The 21092-nt window shown below is 32.0% G+C and overlaps 1 protein-coding gene across 2 annotated transcripts in view; it reads right to left on the bottom strand.

Moving 5' to 3' along the window:
* The window catches only part of Gnf1 (germ line transcription factor 1), a 203990-nt gene that overhangs the window by 112199 nt on the left and 70699 nt on the right, over positions 1–21092 (bottom strand). For both annotated transcript variants that reach the window (XM_085812770.1, XM_085812769.1), the window contains exons 12-14: positions 10968–11147; positions 10462–10785; positions 4582–4765 (exon numbers count right to left, since the gene is read on the bottom strand). In XM_085812770.1, coding sequence (XP_085668896.1) covers positions 4582–4765; positions 10462–10785; positions 10968–11147 — 688 coding nt within the window. The remainder of the gene's footprint in view (positions 1–4581; positions 4766–10461; positions 10786–10967; positions 11148–21092) is intronic.

Below are 21092 nucleotides of genomic sequence, written 5' to 3'. Positions count from 1 at the left end.
ATTTATATTTTCAATATCACTCCCCATGGAAGAAAAAAATGGCAGTTCATCAAAGGTAAGCTATATTTTTTTCATTTTCTTTATCTCACAAATGTTGTTAGTTTCCTAACAAGCAGAAAGTTTGTAATTTATGAATATACTTCCTTTGTTTGAAATAAAAATATTCCTTTTAGGAACAAAAGAATGTTAGTATAATCACATGATCACACTCGGCAGCAATAGTGTTATTTTTTTCATGAAAAGCATCTTTTTGTTTGTATTTTCATAAAAAAGTATTTAATTTTTGGAACATAATTGTGTTACACTCATAATTTAGAGAATAGTTACAAATAGCTACATTTTAAAAATACAAAATGCCTTTTTTTTATCTGAAACAAATTACACTTTGTATTTTATTTTAGATGTATTTATTTCCATTTTATGCTCATGATATTACTTAGGTTTTAAAAATAAGTAAGTCTAGTGTAAGTTTTATTCCCCAAAGTAAAAATTGTAATAAATTAATATTAAAAAGTTCGAAAACAGTAAAATAATAATATAAAATAATGAAGATAATTAGCTTTTATTTTCTTAATTACTTTTAATTACACTTTGTGTTACTCAGAGATAATGTGGAATGCTATATATTTATTAAAATAATCTGCTTATAAGAAGGGATTAACTCTTGAAGAAGCATTAGCTATATTAGCTGAAGATGATGATTTTTAATGAAATGCCTGAATCTCCTGTATTAAGAGATGAAGACCCTGGAGATAATGATATTGGTGGCCTACTAGATAATTTGACAGGTTGCCAACTCAGATGTGGGTCTAAAATAATATTTTGGAGACATGATGGAACTCCAGAACAAGAAAATGAAAGTTTAACACAAAATGAGAATATAAAATGACAAAACATTTTTAAAAAACCTGATGTTTACACCACGACTTCCTTGTACAGAATATTAAATTATATGCATTTTTTCTTGCATTTTATTTAAACTTATTAGATTGAATTAAACCTACTTCGCCGACAGCACATAAACCGCAATAGAATAAATGCATTCTTTAATATTCACTTTGTTTACCATAGTGACACTCTGGCGCTAGGTTTACTTAACAGTATTATATTTCATTCATATTATAACTCAGAATGCACAAAATGTATATCATTTAAAGAATTATCTAATCGTTGCCACATGTTCTATTCAAATACTATAATAAAGCTAGAACTATGTATAAAAGAAATTAAGCAAACAAAACAAAAAAGAAACAGTTTTTCACAGACGATTGAGTATTTCTCATTTAATTAATTCAGTTCTACCTTCGCAAGAAGGCAAAAATACAAAAAAAACTCAAAATATCTATATTAAAAATTACGAAGTAAATCTCAAACACTTATTTCCTCGAAAAAATTCCAGAAAGAATTAAGCATGATTTAATTCTCAATAATAAATGAATGTGTTATCTTTGTTGTTGCGAAGCTAAGTTTCTCTAGATTGGTACAAATCCATTAGTCTCCTGTTTTAAATGTAAACAATCAATGGCCGCCATTAAAAACAGGCTTAGTGGCAATTAAACAACTTTAAAATTGCTGATAATTCTAAAAATATTGCACACAGATTTACTAAAGGCATAAAATCCTTAACCGGAAGATAAAAACAACATAATTCAATCATTTTTAAAGCAAAAAATGTACAATTTACAAACATATAAGAGTAAAGAAACTGAGATCACTGAGCCGGGTTATAGAGTGGATATATATATAAATATATTTATATACGTTTGGTGCGGCCGATAGCAACCAAAATACGAGGTGCACATCTACATGTTATAGCAGTCTCATATACAAAATTTCAACATTCTGAGGCTACTCGTTTTTGAGTTATGCGAGATACGTACGTACGTACGCACATACGTTCGTACAGATGGCACGAAAAATTCTCTTTAGAATTAATTTTAAAGCAGTTTTATAATTTTTTTGAAGGAAAAAAGTATTTTATTCTGTCCTTAGATACAGATATCATGCAAAAACCTGATTAAATTGTATTCGATAGCGGTCAAAATGGATATTTTCGTTGAAATATGTTGCCTGAAACGTTTCGCAATTACAATACTTCCTTTTTACTTCGTACAAGGAAGTAAAAAGAAATTTGGAAATATGAAGATTTGAAAGCATCTCAAGAATTATTTCCTGGAGAACAGAATGCTAAGTTCAATGATATGACTGCAGTAGATATATTTGAAATGATATTAAATGAAAAAATTTTGGAGTGTTTTTTTTTTTTTTTTTTTTTTTTTTTTTTTTTTTTTTTTTTGCTACCAAACCACAAATTTTGCGCTTTTCAAAAATGCTTCTGATCCAAAAGTATATTTCCAAAATGAAAGTATATTTGGCAACACTAATACTATCAGGATATATCATTTTTCATCTAAATGATCCTTTTCAGATTCTTCAAAATATTTGAAAAATAAACTGGTTGCAAATTCTATGCATCAGGATGGGTTCTTAGAAATCTGTCGTTTTATTCATTGTACTGACAACAGTCAAATGGATCAAAATTATAAAACATGGAAACTAAAGACCTTTTATGTCTGCTTAAAGCGAAGTTTATCTGTTTATTCAAAACTGAGCAACACCTATGTTTTGATGTAATTATGGTAGTAACAGCTGTAACGTTTGTATGTGGTAAACCTATATATTTCAGCAGTTTGTACGTGGTAAACCTATACATTTCAGGTACAAAGTATGGTGTCAAAAAGGATATCTCATACATTTTGAGATATATCAAGGTAAAAATCCAACAAAGAATAGTGCATATGGAAAAGAATTTAGTAAATGTGCTGCATCATTTCTTCAGATGCTTGATGAATTGCCAAATAAAATACAAAACTTGCCATTCAAATTACATTTTGACAACTTGTTTACAGGTCTACTACTAATAAAATTATTTAAAAGACCAAGGATATAAGACAACAGGAACAATACAAGAAAACATAATACCAAAAAATGCCCTTTACAAAATTCAAAAGGGATGAAAAAATTAATCACAATTCACATATTATTCAAACAAGAAAGAATGAAAATAGCCATTACACGATGGGTAGAAAATTCTGTAGTTACTGTTGCATCAACAAGTGATGGAATCGAGCCACTATCACACATCTCAAAGTACTCTAAAACTAAAGAAAAGAACATAAAGACCAGCTATTATTCCAAAATATAATAAATACATGGGAAGAACAGACAGAATGGAGATAATCTCTCATATTATAGAATTTCTATAAGAGATAAAAAATGGTGAGGGCCAGTATTTACTTAGCTCTTTGATAGAAGTATCCAGAATGCATAATTCTTATAAGAAAATCTGGAGTAGATACATTGTAATTAGATTTTCGAAGAGAAATTGTTAAAACCTATATCCAAAAATATGCACTTCCTCCTCAAATACAATACCAGTACCAAGAGCAACGTATCTTCAATGATGGATAAATAAAGAGTGTTTTGATGGAATAGGATACCTTGCAGTTCCCTGCAAAAGGCACCATTGTTATTCAGATAACTGCAAAATGTGCAGAGTGCCAAGTTGGACTATGCATTTCTTGTTTTGCGGATTACCACAAAAAAAAAAAAAAAAAAAAAAAAAAAAAAAAAAGAGAGAGAGAGAGAGAGAGAGGACGAAACTGATTTTGTATAACAACAATTTGGCGTTCCGAAATATATCTTAGAGTTTAAATTTTGATGGAGTTCAAATATCTTACTATTCTCCTTATAGATTTCCTAGCAGTGCTTCATTTTCATCTTACTGTGTGTTTTGTTAACCTTTATGTAACAAATTTACACTAAAACTTCTTCAAAAATTTGCAGTGAGTTTCATTATTATTTATTCCACTTATATTTAATTAATTATTAATGCTTGTTCTTGAATTATATAGTTTTATGAAGGAAAATTAGCTTTTATGGAAATGATCGATTTTTATGACATTTACCTAACTCTAATAAATGTTAATGCTGAATGTGATCATATGGACATGGGCTATGTCTCAAAACATATTTATAATTTTTTTTTAAATTACTTTCACACCATTCTTAAAAGATCCTAAATATAACACTTTGAGATTCTGAACCTATATGTAAAGTTTAAAAAAGTCCAGCATTAAAGAGTCAAGTCCAATTTTCAGTGAAGTCTAAGATAAGGTACTTAATCAGAAAATTATTTTTCTTTCTCTGCTTCAGTAGCCATTTGTAATATCTTTATACAAATCCAATATATAGTTAAAAAAATATATAAAGTAGCAACACGGTAGTATGATTTTTTATTGAACACCTAATTAATTTTTAAGCTTTATTGCATAAATGTCAATATTTCTATAAGCAGTACTCAATCATACTTGAAGTGAAGATTACTCAGAATTACTATAATCCTATATTAATAGGATCTATTTCACATTATTTAACACCAACAATGCTCAAGAAATTTATTACATTAAAACAAACTTTAGCTACTGTGTTCTATAATATAATGTGCAATGTTTTAATTAACATCCAAGATTAATGCAGAAAATAAAAGTTTCAAACTTAAATAACATATAAAATCATTACCAGGGATAGGCTTTTTGCCCAGTCTTCTACTTTTTGTCCAATTCACTAACCAATGTAAGAGTTTTTTAGCATTACTTTTATCACCTTGTTGTCCAATAACCTGTTTTAGAGCTAAGGGTTTATACTTATCAACCCACATAGAATGTCCCTGATCATCAGACTTTTCTGACTTCACAGAACTCTGCTGCAGGAGGAAAAAAAATGTACATAAGATATAGACTGGAAAATAGATTTATATTTACTGGTATGTGCTTTGAAGATATATTGCTTTATGCTAATAAGGTACATTGTTTACAGAACGTACTTAGTATTCTCTTAAGTTAAAACAAAATTTATGTTGTATTTCCCGTATGTAATAAACTTTAGATTAACCCTTTGCACTCGAGCAATGCCTCTCAGGCACCACTGCATGTGATGCAATAACTCGAGCGGTGCCTGAGAGGCACCATTCGAATCGATGTGTTTATTTGTGTTTGACCTAAGGAATATCGCTTGAGAGATCTACTTGGCCTTTTGTAGATCATATTACGAGGTGTCTGAATAGCTATAAGGATGTATTATCTCAAATAAAGGTTGTCTTTGCAATGCTTATGCGATTAAATGTCTTATCTCAAAAACACTTGCAACCGCGGGTAGGACTCTGTCTTCGACATCAGTTCGAACTCAATCTTCTTGCTGATCGCAGTATTTCTTTCAAAGTTACTGAGCCCAATAAGTATGGAACACGACGAAGAAGTTACTTCTAGCGAAGATGAGTTTAATTTTTCGGCAATAACGAACGAAATTACATCACTACATAGACAGCTTGCCCATGAGAACGAAGACAGAAGTGATAAAGATAGTGACGACATTAGAGGAGCAAGAAGACGAAAAATCTGAATAATCGATAGTGAATCTGGAAGCCAAAGTGATTGTACAGAAGAGACTGAACCTTCAAAATGGACAGTGTGCGCAGAATCCAAAGAAATCCCCAGAAGAATACCGTTTATCCGGTGAAAGACAAGTAGGACCACACGTATTTGCACACGTAAAAGAACCAATAGATTTTTTCAAATTATTTTTCACCAAGGAATTAGTTACTGACATAGTGCAAGAAACTAACAATAACGTTGCAAGGAAGGTGGAAGGGAAGACCTTATCATCCTGTTCTATATGGCGATTATGGTACGATGTAACAGTTACCGAATTTTGGGCATTTATTGGGGCAATCATAAATTTGGGGACAATGCCACTGGCAAAAATACAAGAATACTGGTTGAAAAATGATACTAGTTATATTCCGTTTTACTCAGACACGTTTACGACAGACCGATTTTGTCAAATATTTTGGAGACTTCACCTCAAGACAACACCCTCAGAAAATACAAACCCTAAAACCCGTTTGCAGTTAGTATCTGGTTTCCTCAAGTATATAAATGAAAGGTTCATGAATTATTTTGTACCCGGAGAGCAGATTTGTGTGGATGAAACGACTGTCAAATTCAAAGGCCGCACATCATTCATTACATACAATCCAATGAAACCTACAAAATGGGGTAATCGGGTTTATACGCTCGCAGATTCAAATACCGGCTTCATTTGTGCTATTCTGCCATATTATGGATCTCTAACAACAGAGACTTTGATAAGACCCGATCTACGGGTATCAACCAGAATACTGCTACATCTATACAAAATGATACAGGATAAAATTCCCGGTGTTCAGAGACACCACATATTCACGGACCGTTATTATACGAGTTACATATTGGCAGAAGAATTACACAAACAAAAGTACCACTTAACTGGGACAATCTTGACAAATAGAAAGCACCTGCCATGTGAAATACGAAAGCCAAAATTTGAGAATCGAACCACATGTGCATATCGTAAAGGTAATATTTTGGTTCTTGCGTGGAAGGACAAGAGGATTGTGACGGCTTTGACTACTTGGAATAATGCGGGAATAACTCCTGTATGAAGAACTCTACAAGGCGGTATTGAAGTTATAAAAAAGCCCAATGTTATTGTAAATTACATGAAATTTATGAGCGGTGTTGATTGAGCTGACCAACTGGCTTCGACATATTGTTTTTTAAGAAAATCGGTAAAATGGTGGCGAAAACTATTTTTGGGGGGTTTGGAGATCTGCTCCATCAATTCATACATTCTTTATAAATCAGTAAAGAAGCAGAGAAATGAACGGCCGCTTAGTCACCTACAATATTTGAAAACTTTAGTGGATCAACTGAGAGAAGACTTTCGACAAAAACATCCCAGCACAGCTTCTACTTCACACAGCATTTCTGAAGCGATCCAACTTAATGGGAAGCTGCATATTATTTTGATGGGGCAAAAAAAAAAGATTGCAAGGTTTGCTCCCAAAGAACGTCCCAAAGGCGACAAACTGTATACTACTGTGACACATGCCCCAACAAGCCAAGGATAGTCAAGCAATGAGCAAGGAGATAGTTTTGTCAAATATCATACGAAGCAAAATTTTAGAATGTAATGTTTAATACATGTATTTCATTAAGTTAAAAAAATATGTATAATGTTAAAATATATGAGTTTAAAGTGTTTTATTGTGTCTAAAATTATTTAAGTTAACAATAAGGAACTCGTGATATAAGCGGGAGTGGCTGATTACTCTCAAGTTGCTGGTTCATCCGACAGAAAAGCGCCTCGAGCGCAAAGGGTTAAAATTAACGATTAAAGTATATGATATAAAAATTAAAAATAATTGTTATGTCACAGATTGATATGTTATTTTTAAATATGCTTCTGTAACAGAATTCACTAACTACAGTCAAAAGTCGTTAATTCGGACACCCATAATCTGGAATGATCTATGATCCGGACCTCAAAGCTACAAACTTTCTGCGCATGCGTCGCGTAAGACCTTTACCGCTGCTAATTTGCGTGTGCGCAAAATACGTTTCCGAATGCGCGTTTAATGTATAACGGATGGGATAAGCTAAGCTAAAATTATCTAATTATCTATTTCAGTTAATGTTGCAGATTGCGTTGTTCCTTAATCTTCGAATTGGATCCGGATTTTTATTTTTTGCAGACTGTTAGAGCAATTTTATAAAAGTAAGCTTGAACTTTCGATTATGTAAAATAGAATTTCCGATATATATTTACTAATATGTAAAGGATATACAAAGCGAAAGTATCTTTATCTAAACTTTGTTTATCTTTAACGCCGCGGCGGTGTGCATTGAATTGGAAGTTGATCTGTCAGCACTATCCTTATCTTAAGAGCAGATGTTTTTATTTTATTTGGCTTATAATTGCTTACTCAATGTAGTATTTCATCTCGTCTTTGATATGATTTAAATCAAATGCCTCGTCATTATAATTCGCTTCCGATAGCGAAGAAAGTAACAGAGGTTATTGCAAACGAAAAAATTTCGATTGACAAATTAGTCGGTATTCTCGACACAGCAATTATAGGACTTGAACAGAGGAACTTTGTAACTGAACAAGAAATTATGTCTGTTTATAGAATTAAAGAGAATGTATTATAACATAAAAAACGAAGCAACTTAAACAACTTACATTGAAAGAAATGTTTAATAAAGTAAACAAATAAATATTAAGCTTTTTTTTTTTTTTGTAAATTTTGATACCCTTTAGATCATAATTGTTCTTTATTTCGTAAATTACGGTTTCATATTTTTAATTTTATAATTTCTGCATGCCATTTTACCAGATTTAAACTGATGATCTATAATCCGGAAAAATCGATAATCCGGAATCGCCGAAGTCCCGACGAGTCCGGATTAACGACTTTTGACTGTATTCCATGATTCAAAAAAAAAGCATTTAGACATAATAAAAGTTCATCAAATTTAGCTTCATACATATACTTTAGATATCATACTTTAGTTTGGATTATATTAATCTGAAATTTAAAAAATTAAAAAAAGTTCTTTCTCATATATAATTTAGGTATTTAATAGGAAAAAAAAACAAATAATATACAAATAAATATATAGAGGCAAAAAAGGCAATTTTTAGAATTTTATTAAACTGATTATTGACAAAAAAATGGCACACTTAAATCATTTTTTTTAAATTTATGTAATAAATTTTTAAAGATGTTTAGAAGCCCATTCTACATTTCATGAGCTGCTACAGCCATACAAATAATTATATAACACAGAATGGAAAATTCTGAACACATAAAATAATAAGTGCGAACAAATGTCTATAATATAATTATGAAACACATCATTTCACAGATTAAGTGACTAATTTTTTAACACTTAGTTTAAACTGTAAAGCTAGAATAATGTTCTAAATCTTTAAACTTAAAATAAATATATACTACCAGACACTGAAAATGCAACACCAAGAAAGAGTGGCCAGAAACTGATGAAACTCAGCTAACAAAGAGATGCAGCAATGAACAATAACCATTCTTTATTTTGAAATGATATGCATAATACAGAGCAAGAACAGCATCAGTTCTGTAGGTTGTAGAACTACCTTAGACGGAGACATATGAAGCAACATGTCTAGGTACAGAGTCAATAAGACTACTGATGGTGTCCTGAGAAGTGGCTCTCCACTCCTTGTCAACCATTTACCACAATTCGTCTTCTGAACGTGGCAATGGCAGGGTCTGCAAATGGCACCCAGTCACATCCCAAATGTGTTGAGAGATCAGGACAGAACAAAGGGAGAAGCATCTGTACACCTTGCAGAGCATGCTGGCTGATGCACTGCTCACATCAGTGTGCGGTCAGGCTTTATCCTGCTGATAAAGGGCACTGGGCACTCCCTGAAGGTAGAGAGTGTCACCAACCACAGCATATCATCGGGCTGTCATAGTGCCCTGAATATGAACTAAAGGTGACTAGAACCGAATGCAATTGTTCCCCAAACCATAATGCATGTTGCCAAACACTGGGCCATTCCACAATTGCTGCCGGATTGAATCTGTCTCCACATTGATGCCACATTCGCATGCGGCAATTATCATTGGAGAAACAGAAGCATGACTCATCATCCGAGAACCTGACCCTATGCCATTCTGTCGTCCACATGGCTCGAGCCTTGCACCATTGCAGACGTTGCCGTCTATGATGGAGGATCAATGGCAGTCTTCTTAACAGACTCCATGAGTTCAGGTCACTAGCCACCAATTGATGGCAAATCATTCTGGTCGATATGGAAACATCCAAGGCATCCTGAACATGCTACAGAATGGATGTAAAAATGGCTTGTGGGTGCACCACTACTTGTCGGGGAATGTGTCGATCCACGCGTGCTGAAGTCGCTCTGGCTGCACCAGCACCCCTCGAACTTGCCACATTTCTCTGTTCAAACCCTCATCACCACGCCAGTGCACTTTGGATGCATCAAGGTGTGTGTCAGCAGATATTTGCTGTATGAACCAACCTGCCTTTCTCAGTTTGATCACTATGCCCCTCATAATACCATTTGTCTGCTGGAACTCCTTTGACGATGGCCTGGTATTCTCTGCTGTTACACGTGCCCTTAGAGACAAGACCAAATTTTCTATGATGATTTCCCTAGCAAAAATAATGACACAAAAATTAAACATTCTGCACCTATACTTTCTTCAACGTGTGCTGGAGAACAGCGGATTTCACATCATTCGCATAACATGGTGATGTGCATCTACACTGAAATTGTCATGATTTTTGGGACACTCTTTCTTGATGTTGCATTTTCAGTGTTGGGTAGAGTATAAATAAAAAATATAGGTTAAAAATTATTTCATACACAAGAACAGCTCATTAAAAATAAAATCCATAGCAAATTATCGCAATAAATTAATGAAGATAATCTAATATTAATCAAGCATGTATAAGTTTGTTTAAATGTAAAAATTTGATTACAATATACTAAAATTCAATATTTTACCTCAGGTTTAGGAATTTCCTCAAATTCATCCAATGTTGATTTCTTCAGATTAGAATCTTCCTTTTTTAATTTCATTTCTGCCACCTTTTTTGGGCTAGTCTTATGTACTGGCTCCTTATGCAATGAAACACTTTCTTTAAGATTCATTCCATTAATTTTATCATCTTTAATACTTTCTGAAGAAGTTTCATTTAATTTTGCAGCTTTGGGAGATTTGTTTTCTTTAAACTTATTGGACTTTGCAGAACCATTTTTTCCAGGCATAGTCCTGATTAAATCAAGCAACCCGTCTTCATCTAACTGAATGGTTCCAAATTTCTCAGCCTAAATCAGAATGCAATAAAACTTCAGCTACAAAGAATATAGCTTCCATTTTCTTCATTGTGACAAAAATAAAATGTCTTAAGTTCCTTCAGATATAGAATAAATATAATAGAATTGAATACAGAAAGATATAGAATATAGAAATTATTTAATAGAAATTATTAAAAAAAAATATGAAAAACCTTTTCTAACTTGCTTGCTCCAGCATCCCTTCCAATGACAATGTACTTGGTATTTTTAGACACGGTTTTCATTACTTTTCCACCATATTTTTCAATTAATTCTTGGGCTTCTTCTCGCTCCATTGATTCTAAAATACCAGTAATAATAAAAGTCAAACCAGCCAAGCAGTCTTCTTCACCCTAAAAAATACATAAATACATATATAATATTTGTAATTATGTGTACCCCAATATATAATAGAAATATTAATATTTAGTTTTCATCTCTTCAAAAGATCATTATTTGTCAAAAATCAAACATAATGATATAATTAAATTAAAAATCTTCATAGTGATTATATACATTGCACTCAACCTTAGATGAATCATAATATTTAACATGTGTCAATACATGAACCTGTTTAAAATATAAATAATATTGATGATAATCATTTTTAAACACGAATTATTTACCACAGGAAAAGAATACCATAAAAGACTTTCAATAAAAAATACCTTAATTATAAAAATTGGGATTAATTAGAACATCCTTGCCAAAATTAAACGTTCAGCAACGTATATTATGTATAAACAAATTAAATTAAATGAAAAATATAACAGAATTAAGCTTATGAGAGATAGTCATAATAATTTTCACTAGAAAATTTGTATAAGTGATATTCATTTTACATCATAGGAGATGTGGAATAGAATAATGATAAAAATGTGCAATACATAAATTTTCTTTAACGTACCTTTTTTTCCCTCTCATTACATTTATACATAAATCTTTCTTTGTTCAAAAGACTGCTGCTCTTTATTAGCTTTCTTTTCCTTTAAAAAATTCTGACCAGCAGCCGACTACGGAGCACCAGTATTTTATTTTGGGTTCAACCAATGTCCAATCACGGAGCACTAGTATTTTATTTTGGGTTCAACCAATGTCCAATCACGGAGCACTAGTATTTTACCTTGGATTCAACCAATGTCCAAACACAGAGCTTTAGTATTTTATCTTGGGTTCAAATCCTAGACACTAAATGGCTGGTACAAGATTTTCTCCCACAAGAAGTATATACATGAGGCATTTCCTCTTGGAAAGTCATCCGTGAAAGCACTTCTAAGTCAAATAGAACTCAGTAAGTTGTAAAAAACCTACTCATGAAGTTATAAGTATCTTCTCCTCTATCTTTTAATAGGTTTCCTATTCTGGACTTCATACTGCTCAACGAATAAAAATAACGTCCTTCAAAGTAATATTTTTTTTAAGTTAGAAATCTATTGTCAAATTCACTGAATATAAAGAATGTTCAAGTAGTGGATGGCATTCATCAGTTAAAATCTATCGTACAGGAAATATGCTATAAGCTAGTTGCATAGCCTTGATGCTTTACAATAATATTTACTTCAAATGATACATATGAAAATTAAATGGAATAGTGAGTAAAAAAAAAAAAAAAAACAGCCTTGCTTTATTATGAAATCTTCCAAGATCAATGACTAGCCCTGAAGATAATGCCTACAGCCACAGCGTTAATTCTTACATTGCACCAAATATTTAAAAGAAACATAATAAGCATAATAAAATTTGAATTTCGGTGCTAAATGCCTTTTATAAAATAATATATATTTTTTAATTCCATAATATGAAGGATTTGTGTATTTTTTAAATTCCTTTAAACTTCTAAAAAAATACTTATAAAAGTAATGCATTAGTAAAACAAACATTTTTATAGAGATATAAAATATAACACACACAAGGAATATTAAAAATACTTTCAAATTATTCAAGTATTAAATCAGTGTAAAGAAAATATTTTTTTTATAATTTCTACTGGCAAGCACGATAAGAATATACATCCCAAAATAAATTACAAGATAAAAATGTGTAACTAAGTTACTTAAAAAAAGTGGAAACAAACATAACAGCAGAGTATTCATTTATTATTATTCTAATTTCTAATATAAGCCTCACATAAAGAATGTTACTGATGCAGTATAGTTTTGGAATCGGGTGGACCACCAGTAGCTGAGCAATAAAATAACTGAGCACTGGCAATTCGGTTTCAATTAAAATCCGAGGAAACAGGTTAGATGCATCAGTTTTCATATTCCCCCAAGCATAAAATGAATATAAGCCAGTTTGCCTTAAGCAGAAAACACTCATGTACTTTCACATAACCCAAGTGGATGCATATGTCAATCATATGGCAAAGAGTACTAACAATACAAAACATGCTATGTTGTATCATTTACATATTTTAACCAATCTTTACATGAATTTCTTTGCTTAATGCTGTAATGGTAGTTAACCTTCAGCAATTTGCATAACATATAATTTTTCAGAAATATTTTCTATAATTAAATTGTAGCACAGCCATTCTTTTTTAGCTAATTCATAATGATTTCCATTTCATAATTCTCCATAACAACAGAGTATCCACTAAAACATAATTCTTTTTATCTTTGCAGTAGAGTTTTATTTAACAACATAAACAACTTGTATTTCATCATTAAATATGGTAGCGAATTAGCCAAGGGAGCATTAGAATGGAGCAGTATACTTAGCGTACCCCTGCATTCAGATGGCTACCCCTTTTGGAAGCACTTTGCTATAGTATACTTAGCCTACCCCTGCATTCAAATGGCTACTCCTTTTGGAAGCACTTTGTTATATATAAAACAACTAGTTTTTTAGTAAAGGTACCATTCAGGATTTCCAGTGTAAGTGATTTCAAGAGTACTCCAGTTTGTAATGGATTTGATAATATTTTGCTTAAAGCTGGGTTAATTTTCTAGAAATCGAAAGAATTAGGAGGTTATTTTACAGCTGATCATGGTATGGCTTCTAGATTTTAATGCATAGAATTTTTCTGCAATTTAAGAAACAAAACTGTTTTTCCTTCAATTTACTTTGTCGATGTATTTTCTATTAATAAAATCAAGGCATCAGATGGCAATGTTTAACTGATTCAGTGATCAACTTTTGTTCTTAATTTTCCATATATTCAAATTCATTAACCCATTAAAAGCCAAACCTATTTTGCTCGACATTCCTTTCATACTGTAAGTTACAAAATCAATGGGGCAGCTAGTTCCTAAGAACAGATGCAAGGAATAAAAAAAATCTAAAACTGGATCTTAGGGGCCGACACGGTGTTTAGTATATTAAATCTGCTGCGAGAGGCAATGAATTATCAAGAATTCCTGAGAAAAAATTTAAGTTTTCTACTAAGTCACCAATGTAGATGTCAAAATTTAAATACAGTACAAGTCTGTAACCCGGACATCTATAATCCGGACCTCAAAGCCACAAACTTACGCATTGCGTTAAGCACAAAAAATGAAGCAACTTAAACAACTTACGTTGAAAAAAATGTTTAATAAAGCAAACAAATAAATATTAAGCTCTTTTTTTTTTTTTTTTTTTTTTTTTTTTTTGTAAATTTTGATACCCTTTAGATTATAACTGCTCTTTATTTCATAAATTATGGTTTCATATTTTTAATTGTATAATTTCTGCATGCCATCTTACCAGATTTAAATTGATGATCTATAATCTGGAAAAACCCGTAATCCGGAATCGCCGAAGTCCCGACGAGTCCAGATTACGGACATTGTACTGTAGTATGTAATTTTAAATAAAATACTGAGAGAGACTAGCAAGTGGTTGTTCATATTTTAAAAGGTTATTATTATATTATTATAACATACTCTCTTCTGACATCAGGATCATAACCAGCTGAGAACATTAGAATTGATTTTCATTACTCCTGCTAATTTAAACAATGACTTTCTTTTCCAAATCCTATGTAGATTTGAAATCAACACCCATCAAGTTGTATTTTTAACTAGGGCATTCTTTTTAGTTTGACTAAATAATGTCATCTGTTAGTCTGAGAAGTGAGGTTATCTAAAACCAGCTTATTCATCAGCTGGAAGTTGTCCCTAGTCTTAAAAAACAATCGAATCTATCTAGGCTAAAATCACCAATTCTGAAAGAAATTAGAGCAGAATAATCTGATCAAAAACTGATCTTTTTTACTTCCTTACAAAGTAAAGGAAATATTGTAATCATGAAAAATTCTGGGTACCATCCAATTTGCCCACAACCAAATGCAATTTAACAATATTTTTGCATGACATCTGTATGTAAAGACAGAATAAAGGACTCCTTTTCCCCAAACAAATTATAAAACTGATTTTAAATTGATTCAAAAGAAATTTTTTCATGGTGTCTGTACACACGTACGTATCTTGCATAACTCAAAAATGAGTAGCCTCAGAATGTGGAAATTTTGTATATAGGACTGCTATAGGAAATTTTGTATATAGGACTGCTATAACATGCAGTTGTGCACCTCTCTTTTTGGTTGCAAATGGCCGCACCGAAAGTATATATATATATATACCCACTCTGTTACTCAGTTCAATCAGCTCAGTATTTTTTATTCTCATATGTTGGTCAATTGCGAATTTTTTGCTTTAAAAATTATTGAATTATGTTGTTCTTATAAATATATATATAGCCACTCTGTTACTCAGCACAGTGAGCTCAGTTTTTTATTCTTATATGTTCGTAAAATGTGCATTTTTTGCTTAAAAAATGATTACATTATGTTGTTCTTATGTTCCGGTTAAGGTTTTGATGCCTTTAGTTAATCTGCATGTAATATTTGTAGAATTATCAACAATTTAAAAGTTGTTTAAGTGTGTATATTTTTTTTTAACCACAGCAGCCATATTTATCTGAAATTGAGACTTAGCAGAATAGTGAATTAATTCTTTCTGAACCTTCGAGTGAGACCAAAAGGAAACTTTTAGTTTTGGGCACAGAAAAAATCTGCCTTCTTGCTTGCTCGCTAAATTGCTTGTTTTTGCATAGAAACTGCAAGTTTAATTGTAAATTGTTTTTTAATTGTTTTAACTGTGCTTGATGTTTTATGTTTTTCTATATCTTTCAATTTTTAATGAAAATATTTTGATTTTTTATGTATTTTTGCCTTGTTGCAAAGTGAGAATTGAATTAATCGAATGAGAAATATATCTCTAATGAAAATGAGGAAGCAAGTGTTTCATATTAGAGGAAAATACTGTTGCCAGTCTGTTTCGGACATGTTTACGAGTAGCACATGCGCATTAGGAAAGGAGCATTGAATCGCTTGTGAAAAACTGTTTATTTTTTATTTGTTTAATTTCTTTTATACATCGTTTTAGATTTATGATAGTATTTGAATAAAACATGTGGTAACGATTAGATAATTCTTCAGATGATATAATTTTTGTGCATTCTGAGTTATAAAATGAGCGAGATGTAACGCTGTTAAGTGAACCTAGCACCACAGTGTCGCTATGGGAAATAAATAGAGTGAATTTTAAAGGGTGCATTTATTCTGTTGTGGTTTATGCACTATCAACAAAGTAAATTTAATTCAATTCAACAACAGGGTTTGTACACATTTCTGCACACGGAAATTAAGTACTTTTAAGGACCATTAATGAAAAAAGTTAAGGACCTATGAGGAAATGGGAACTGAATAAATTCAATTAAAAATATTATTCCATGCCTGAATTTCACTTTTGTAATACCATCCTAAAAATAAAATAGATCCCTAAGTAATATGCATTATTACTAAACATGAATTAATTAACATAATTATCAATAAGTTTGAGAATAAAATAAACTTCAGTTTATCAAGTAGCATTAAATGTTTTACACTTATAATAGGTTGGACATATTTGAAAGAAGATAAGTGACATTTACTTTTTAGTAATAGTTAGCTTAACGTTGATTCCCCCCCCAGACGTTCTCAATTGGTGATACGCCTACCACTGGTGGTACACAAGAAAAAAATAGGTGGTACACAAAGAAGCAAAGTTTTTTTAACTATTTATTTGAAAAATTAAAACCCCAACATACTGATTGAGTTTTTTTCTCTAACACCCGTAAATTTATGCAATATGAGCTTTGTTCAAGAGGGTGGTGGTAGTAGTACTTTGTAGTGGTGGTACTAAAGGTTTTCAGTTTTTGTTTAGATGGTACATGTTAGTCAAAAGGTTGAGAACCGCTGGTCTAGAGATTTAGTAAATAGAAGGTAGATTTTATGTAAAACATCATAGGTTAAAATGAGAAGTAAGATCATAATCAGCATGATTCATAACAAAAGACTGAATGTTATCACCGCTGCTGCTTGTTTAGAGAGACATCTGCTGATTAGAACAAACCTGAAAGGTCTGATGTAGGCACAGTTGGCAAGTGTTGAAAGTTAGTCAGGTTCTGTTTGATGTAGTTAGTGTTATAGCTTTGTGTAGAGTTCCAGGGGTTGTAACTCAGTTAATATACTTTCAGGTTCCAATAAGCCATTAAAGCACCAGAGGTGATAAGTTGTTTTGTATTATTTTAAGTCTCACTAGATGGAAAGAATAAGTTTTATTTGAATTTCTACATTTTTGTGTTTTATCTTGAAACCACAGTGAGTATTAATGAAAAGCAATAACTCACTTTAATATGTAGAGATAATTTTTAAGGGTAAGCAGTTAGTTATAAATAATTAAATTAGGTAAATAGGTAACCTTAGTCATTATGGATTCATATGGCCACTATTAAATTTTATTTTTAAACAATATTTATTAAAAAAAGCCCTATTAAAATCAAAATTTAATCAAATTTCACAGTTTAAAATATATGTACGTAGCGTATTCGGAAACTAAGTACCGTTTCATTCTAGCGCCATCGCAGCGCTGTGGTAGGCGTCCCGCTCATACGCACTAGTCTTTCTTGTTCACTGACTTTCAATTGTCGCCATTTTGGTTGCTCTATGTTGTGTTTTCAGTTTGCTGTGCACATTCAAAATGTTTAAGACAATTAGTTCTCCCGCTGACTGTGAGATCGGTGCCATGATGAAATTTTTGAACGCGAGGAATGTTAAACCGGCCGAAATTTATCGTCAAGTGACAGAAGTTTACGGTGAATACGCGATAAGTGATGGAATGGTGAGAAAGTGGGTAAGAATGTTTAATGCAGGTCGAACAAATGTCCACGCCGAGGCTCGGAGTGGTCAGCCTTCTGTTGTCACCGATGATTTGGTACGGAAAGTTGATGAAGCAATTCATGAGAACAGACGCTTCAATTTGACAACTCTTTTAGAGGCATTTCCAGAAATTTCGTGTACTGTTTTGTTTGAATTTGTGTCTCACCGCTTGAATTATAGCAAACTGTGTTCCCGATGGGTTCCAAAAATGCTCACTGATGTTCACAAAACAAAGTGACTTGGTAGTGCCCTGACATTTCTCACGCGGTACAGTGATGAGGGAGAAAACTTTTTAAACCAAATTGTGACAGGTGATGAAACTTGGGTGTGACATTTCACACCAGAATCGAAACAACAATCGATGGAGTGGAGACACACTCATTCTCCGAAAAAACAAAAGTTCAAAGTGACAATGTCATCACAAAAAATCATGTGCACTGTCTTCTGGGATAGGAAAGGCGTTTGGCTTACTGAATTTCTTCCCAGAGGTGAAACCATTAATTCGGCACGATATTGTTAGACTAGGAAAACTAAGGCGTGCCATTCAAAACAAACAAAGAGGAATGCTCCGTAAAAGAATTGTGTTGCTCCATGACAATGCTCGGCCCCATACTGCTGGTGTCACTCAATCGTTTATTCGACAGTTTCATTGGGAGCAGTTCGATCACCCGCCGTACAGCCTGGACTTGGCGCCGTCCGACTATCACTTGTTCCTGCACATGAAGCGCGAGCTTGGTGGCAAGTGCTTTGGATCTGACTATGACACGAAAAATGCTGTGGAGTCATGGTTATCGAAACTGGCGGGAAGTTTCTTTGACGATGGTATACAAAAACTGGTCACCCGCTATGACAAGTGTTTGATCATTGGCGGAAACTATGTTAAAAAATAGTTTAAGATATGTATTTTCATGTAAAAATAAAATTGAATTTGAAAAAATTGTTTTACTATTTTTTTTTTTTTAAACGGTACTTAGTTTCCGAATACGCCTCGTAATTTATGACACTGATTCTTAAAGGATATTAGAATAATTACACATTAAAAGCTACAAAACATTTATGTTTTGTAACAACACTCAACAAAATATTTATCTGTCATTTTGATTTGAAGCTTTCCCAAACATTTTGGCTAGTTTATATCGATTTCCTTCTCTTTAAGCATCTTTTCTAGCAATAATTAGAGATTTGTCTCAATATGCAAAACCAATGCTCTCGCTAGTTTCTGCGTGCTTTATCTCCTAACTTGTCAACCTCTCTACAATGTACCTATGAGGGTTTACTTGATCTCTTATGAGAGAGTAGCCTAAAAAAGCGGACATGTGCTAGCCAAAATACCTGGTATCGCTCTCACTAAGACAGTAGAACTTTGTGGTTAAATACTGCTCTTCCTCATCAGCATTCAGACATGATTCTAAAACTATGTTCTGGCTGGAAGTAGTAAGTTAAAATTAAGAAGCGATAGGAAAGGAAGTTTAACTCAAAATGTAGCTGTTAATAAAATTAACATAATCCTTACAAGTGCAGTCGAATTTAGGAGAGGAGGATCCTTACAAGTAGAGTCAAATACACTATGCAGTCGAATTTAAGATACACAGACATTGCATCAGATGGGAAATTGCCTAGTGCCAGCTCTGTGTATGATGCATTAAGACATATTAAATGGATCTTTTAAATTGTAAATTTTCAATTCTATTATTAATAAGAAAATCCTTTTCTATAATGCCCTCCCAAGTGATAGGATTAGAAGCATTTTTGATATTTTCCATGCTTGTGTCTAGTGAAAAGTAGTGAAAATAAAGGGAAGATAAACATGTTAAGAAAAAGATTCTAGTATCAGGAGTAAAACATTCAAATATTGTTCTTCATTCTTCATTGTTCTTCCAGACCTTCTCCAAAAAGTAAGAAATTCATCGCAAACTTTCTGTAAAATACATCCATTATGCGTTGATATCATGGAGACATTTTTCATTTTGTCACATATTTCTCGAATCTTCTAGAATCGTGGGTCTATAAATCTTTCTTTCAAATCCTTCTAAATTTTCCAAGGTGCAATGCCAAAAATACTAAAGAAAAATTATCCCAACCAATTCTGTAACAGCTAAAAGCCAGAAATATTTTGGGGGAAAAAAAGGAGGGAAAAAGTGTAAAATTAATTTTATAGAGAAAACTGATGCATATTCTGAGAATTTTGAATATTTTGAAACAATTGCATGGGAAAAACGCTTGCTATGAAAAAAATAAAAAGAAAACGTTTTAACTAATTACATAGCTAATTTTGCTTTTGCTAAGAGCTGTTTCGTAAATTATGCTTTATAGCATTATACCTTGTTTACTTTTCAGATTCGAAATATTGTATAATAAGCTGCCAAAATAAAACTTTAATATGACAGCAAAAAATAAAAATGTTTTATTTTAATTTTATTTTTAAAATATAATTCTAATATATTACCATTATTTTAATGAAATTTATCAATGATGTTTAAAAAAAATTGGCAAAAAATTCTCAGATTTTGGAATTAAAAATTTTCTATAGAAACTGATCTTAAAATCACCAAAATGTTGACAAGTCGCCAAATTTAGAATTGTTTAATAAAAGAATTCACATTCCCAAAATCGAAAATTGTTTAAGAGCTCTTTATTACAAAAAATGAATTTCAAAATGCTTATGTTTCACTTCTTGCTTAGAAACTCGAGTACCCCATCATTTATATTAGAAATAGAAACAAATATAACCCATGAACCCATTCAAAAGATTACCATATACGTCAGTGAATCATCAAAAATATTCCTCCAAAATGCTAATTCACACTCAAAATGGCAGTCGCAAAAACAGACAGAAATTTCAGATGATTAAAATTAAGGACTTTCTATTGATTTTGGCCAAAATTAAGGACTTTTAAGGACCAAAAATCGATTCCAAAAAATTTAAGGACTTTTAAGGACTGTACGAACCCTGAATAAGTTTTAATGCAGGAAAAAATGCTTACAATTTAATATTCCATACAAGGAAGTCATGTGGCATACACATCAGCTTTTTAACAATGGCTAACTTCATTTCCTTTTAATAGCTAATGAAATAATTTTGTTCTTTTGTTCACTAAAATGTGTGTCCAGCCCA

The sequence above is a fragment of the Stegodyphus dumicola genome, chromosome 3, assembly GCF_044657685.1.
Source record: "Stegodyphus dumicola isolate Sdum_Otavi_A_Nest chromosome 3, ASM4465768v1".
In the NCBI taxonomy this organism is placed as follows: domain Eukaryota; kingdom Metazoa; phylum Arthropoda; class Arachnida; order Araneae; family Eresidae; genus Stegodyphus; species Stegodyphus dumicola.
This window is presented reverse-complemented; position numbering and strand designations above follow the sequence as displayed.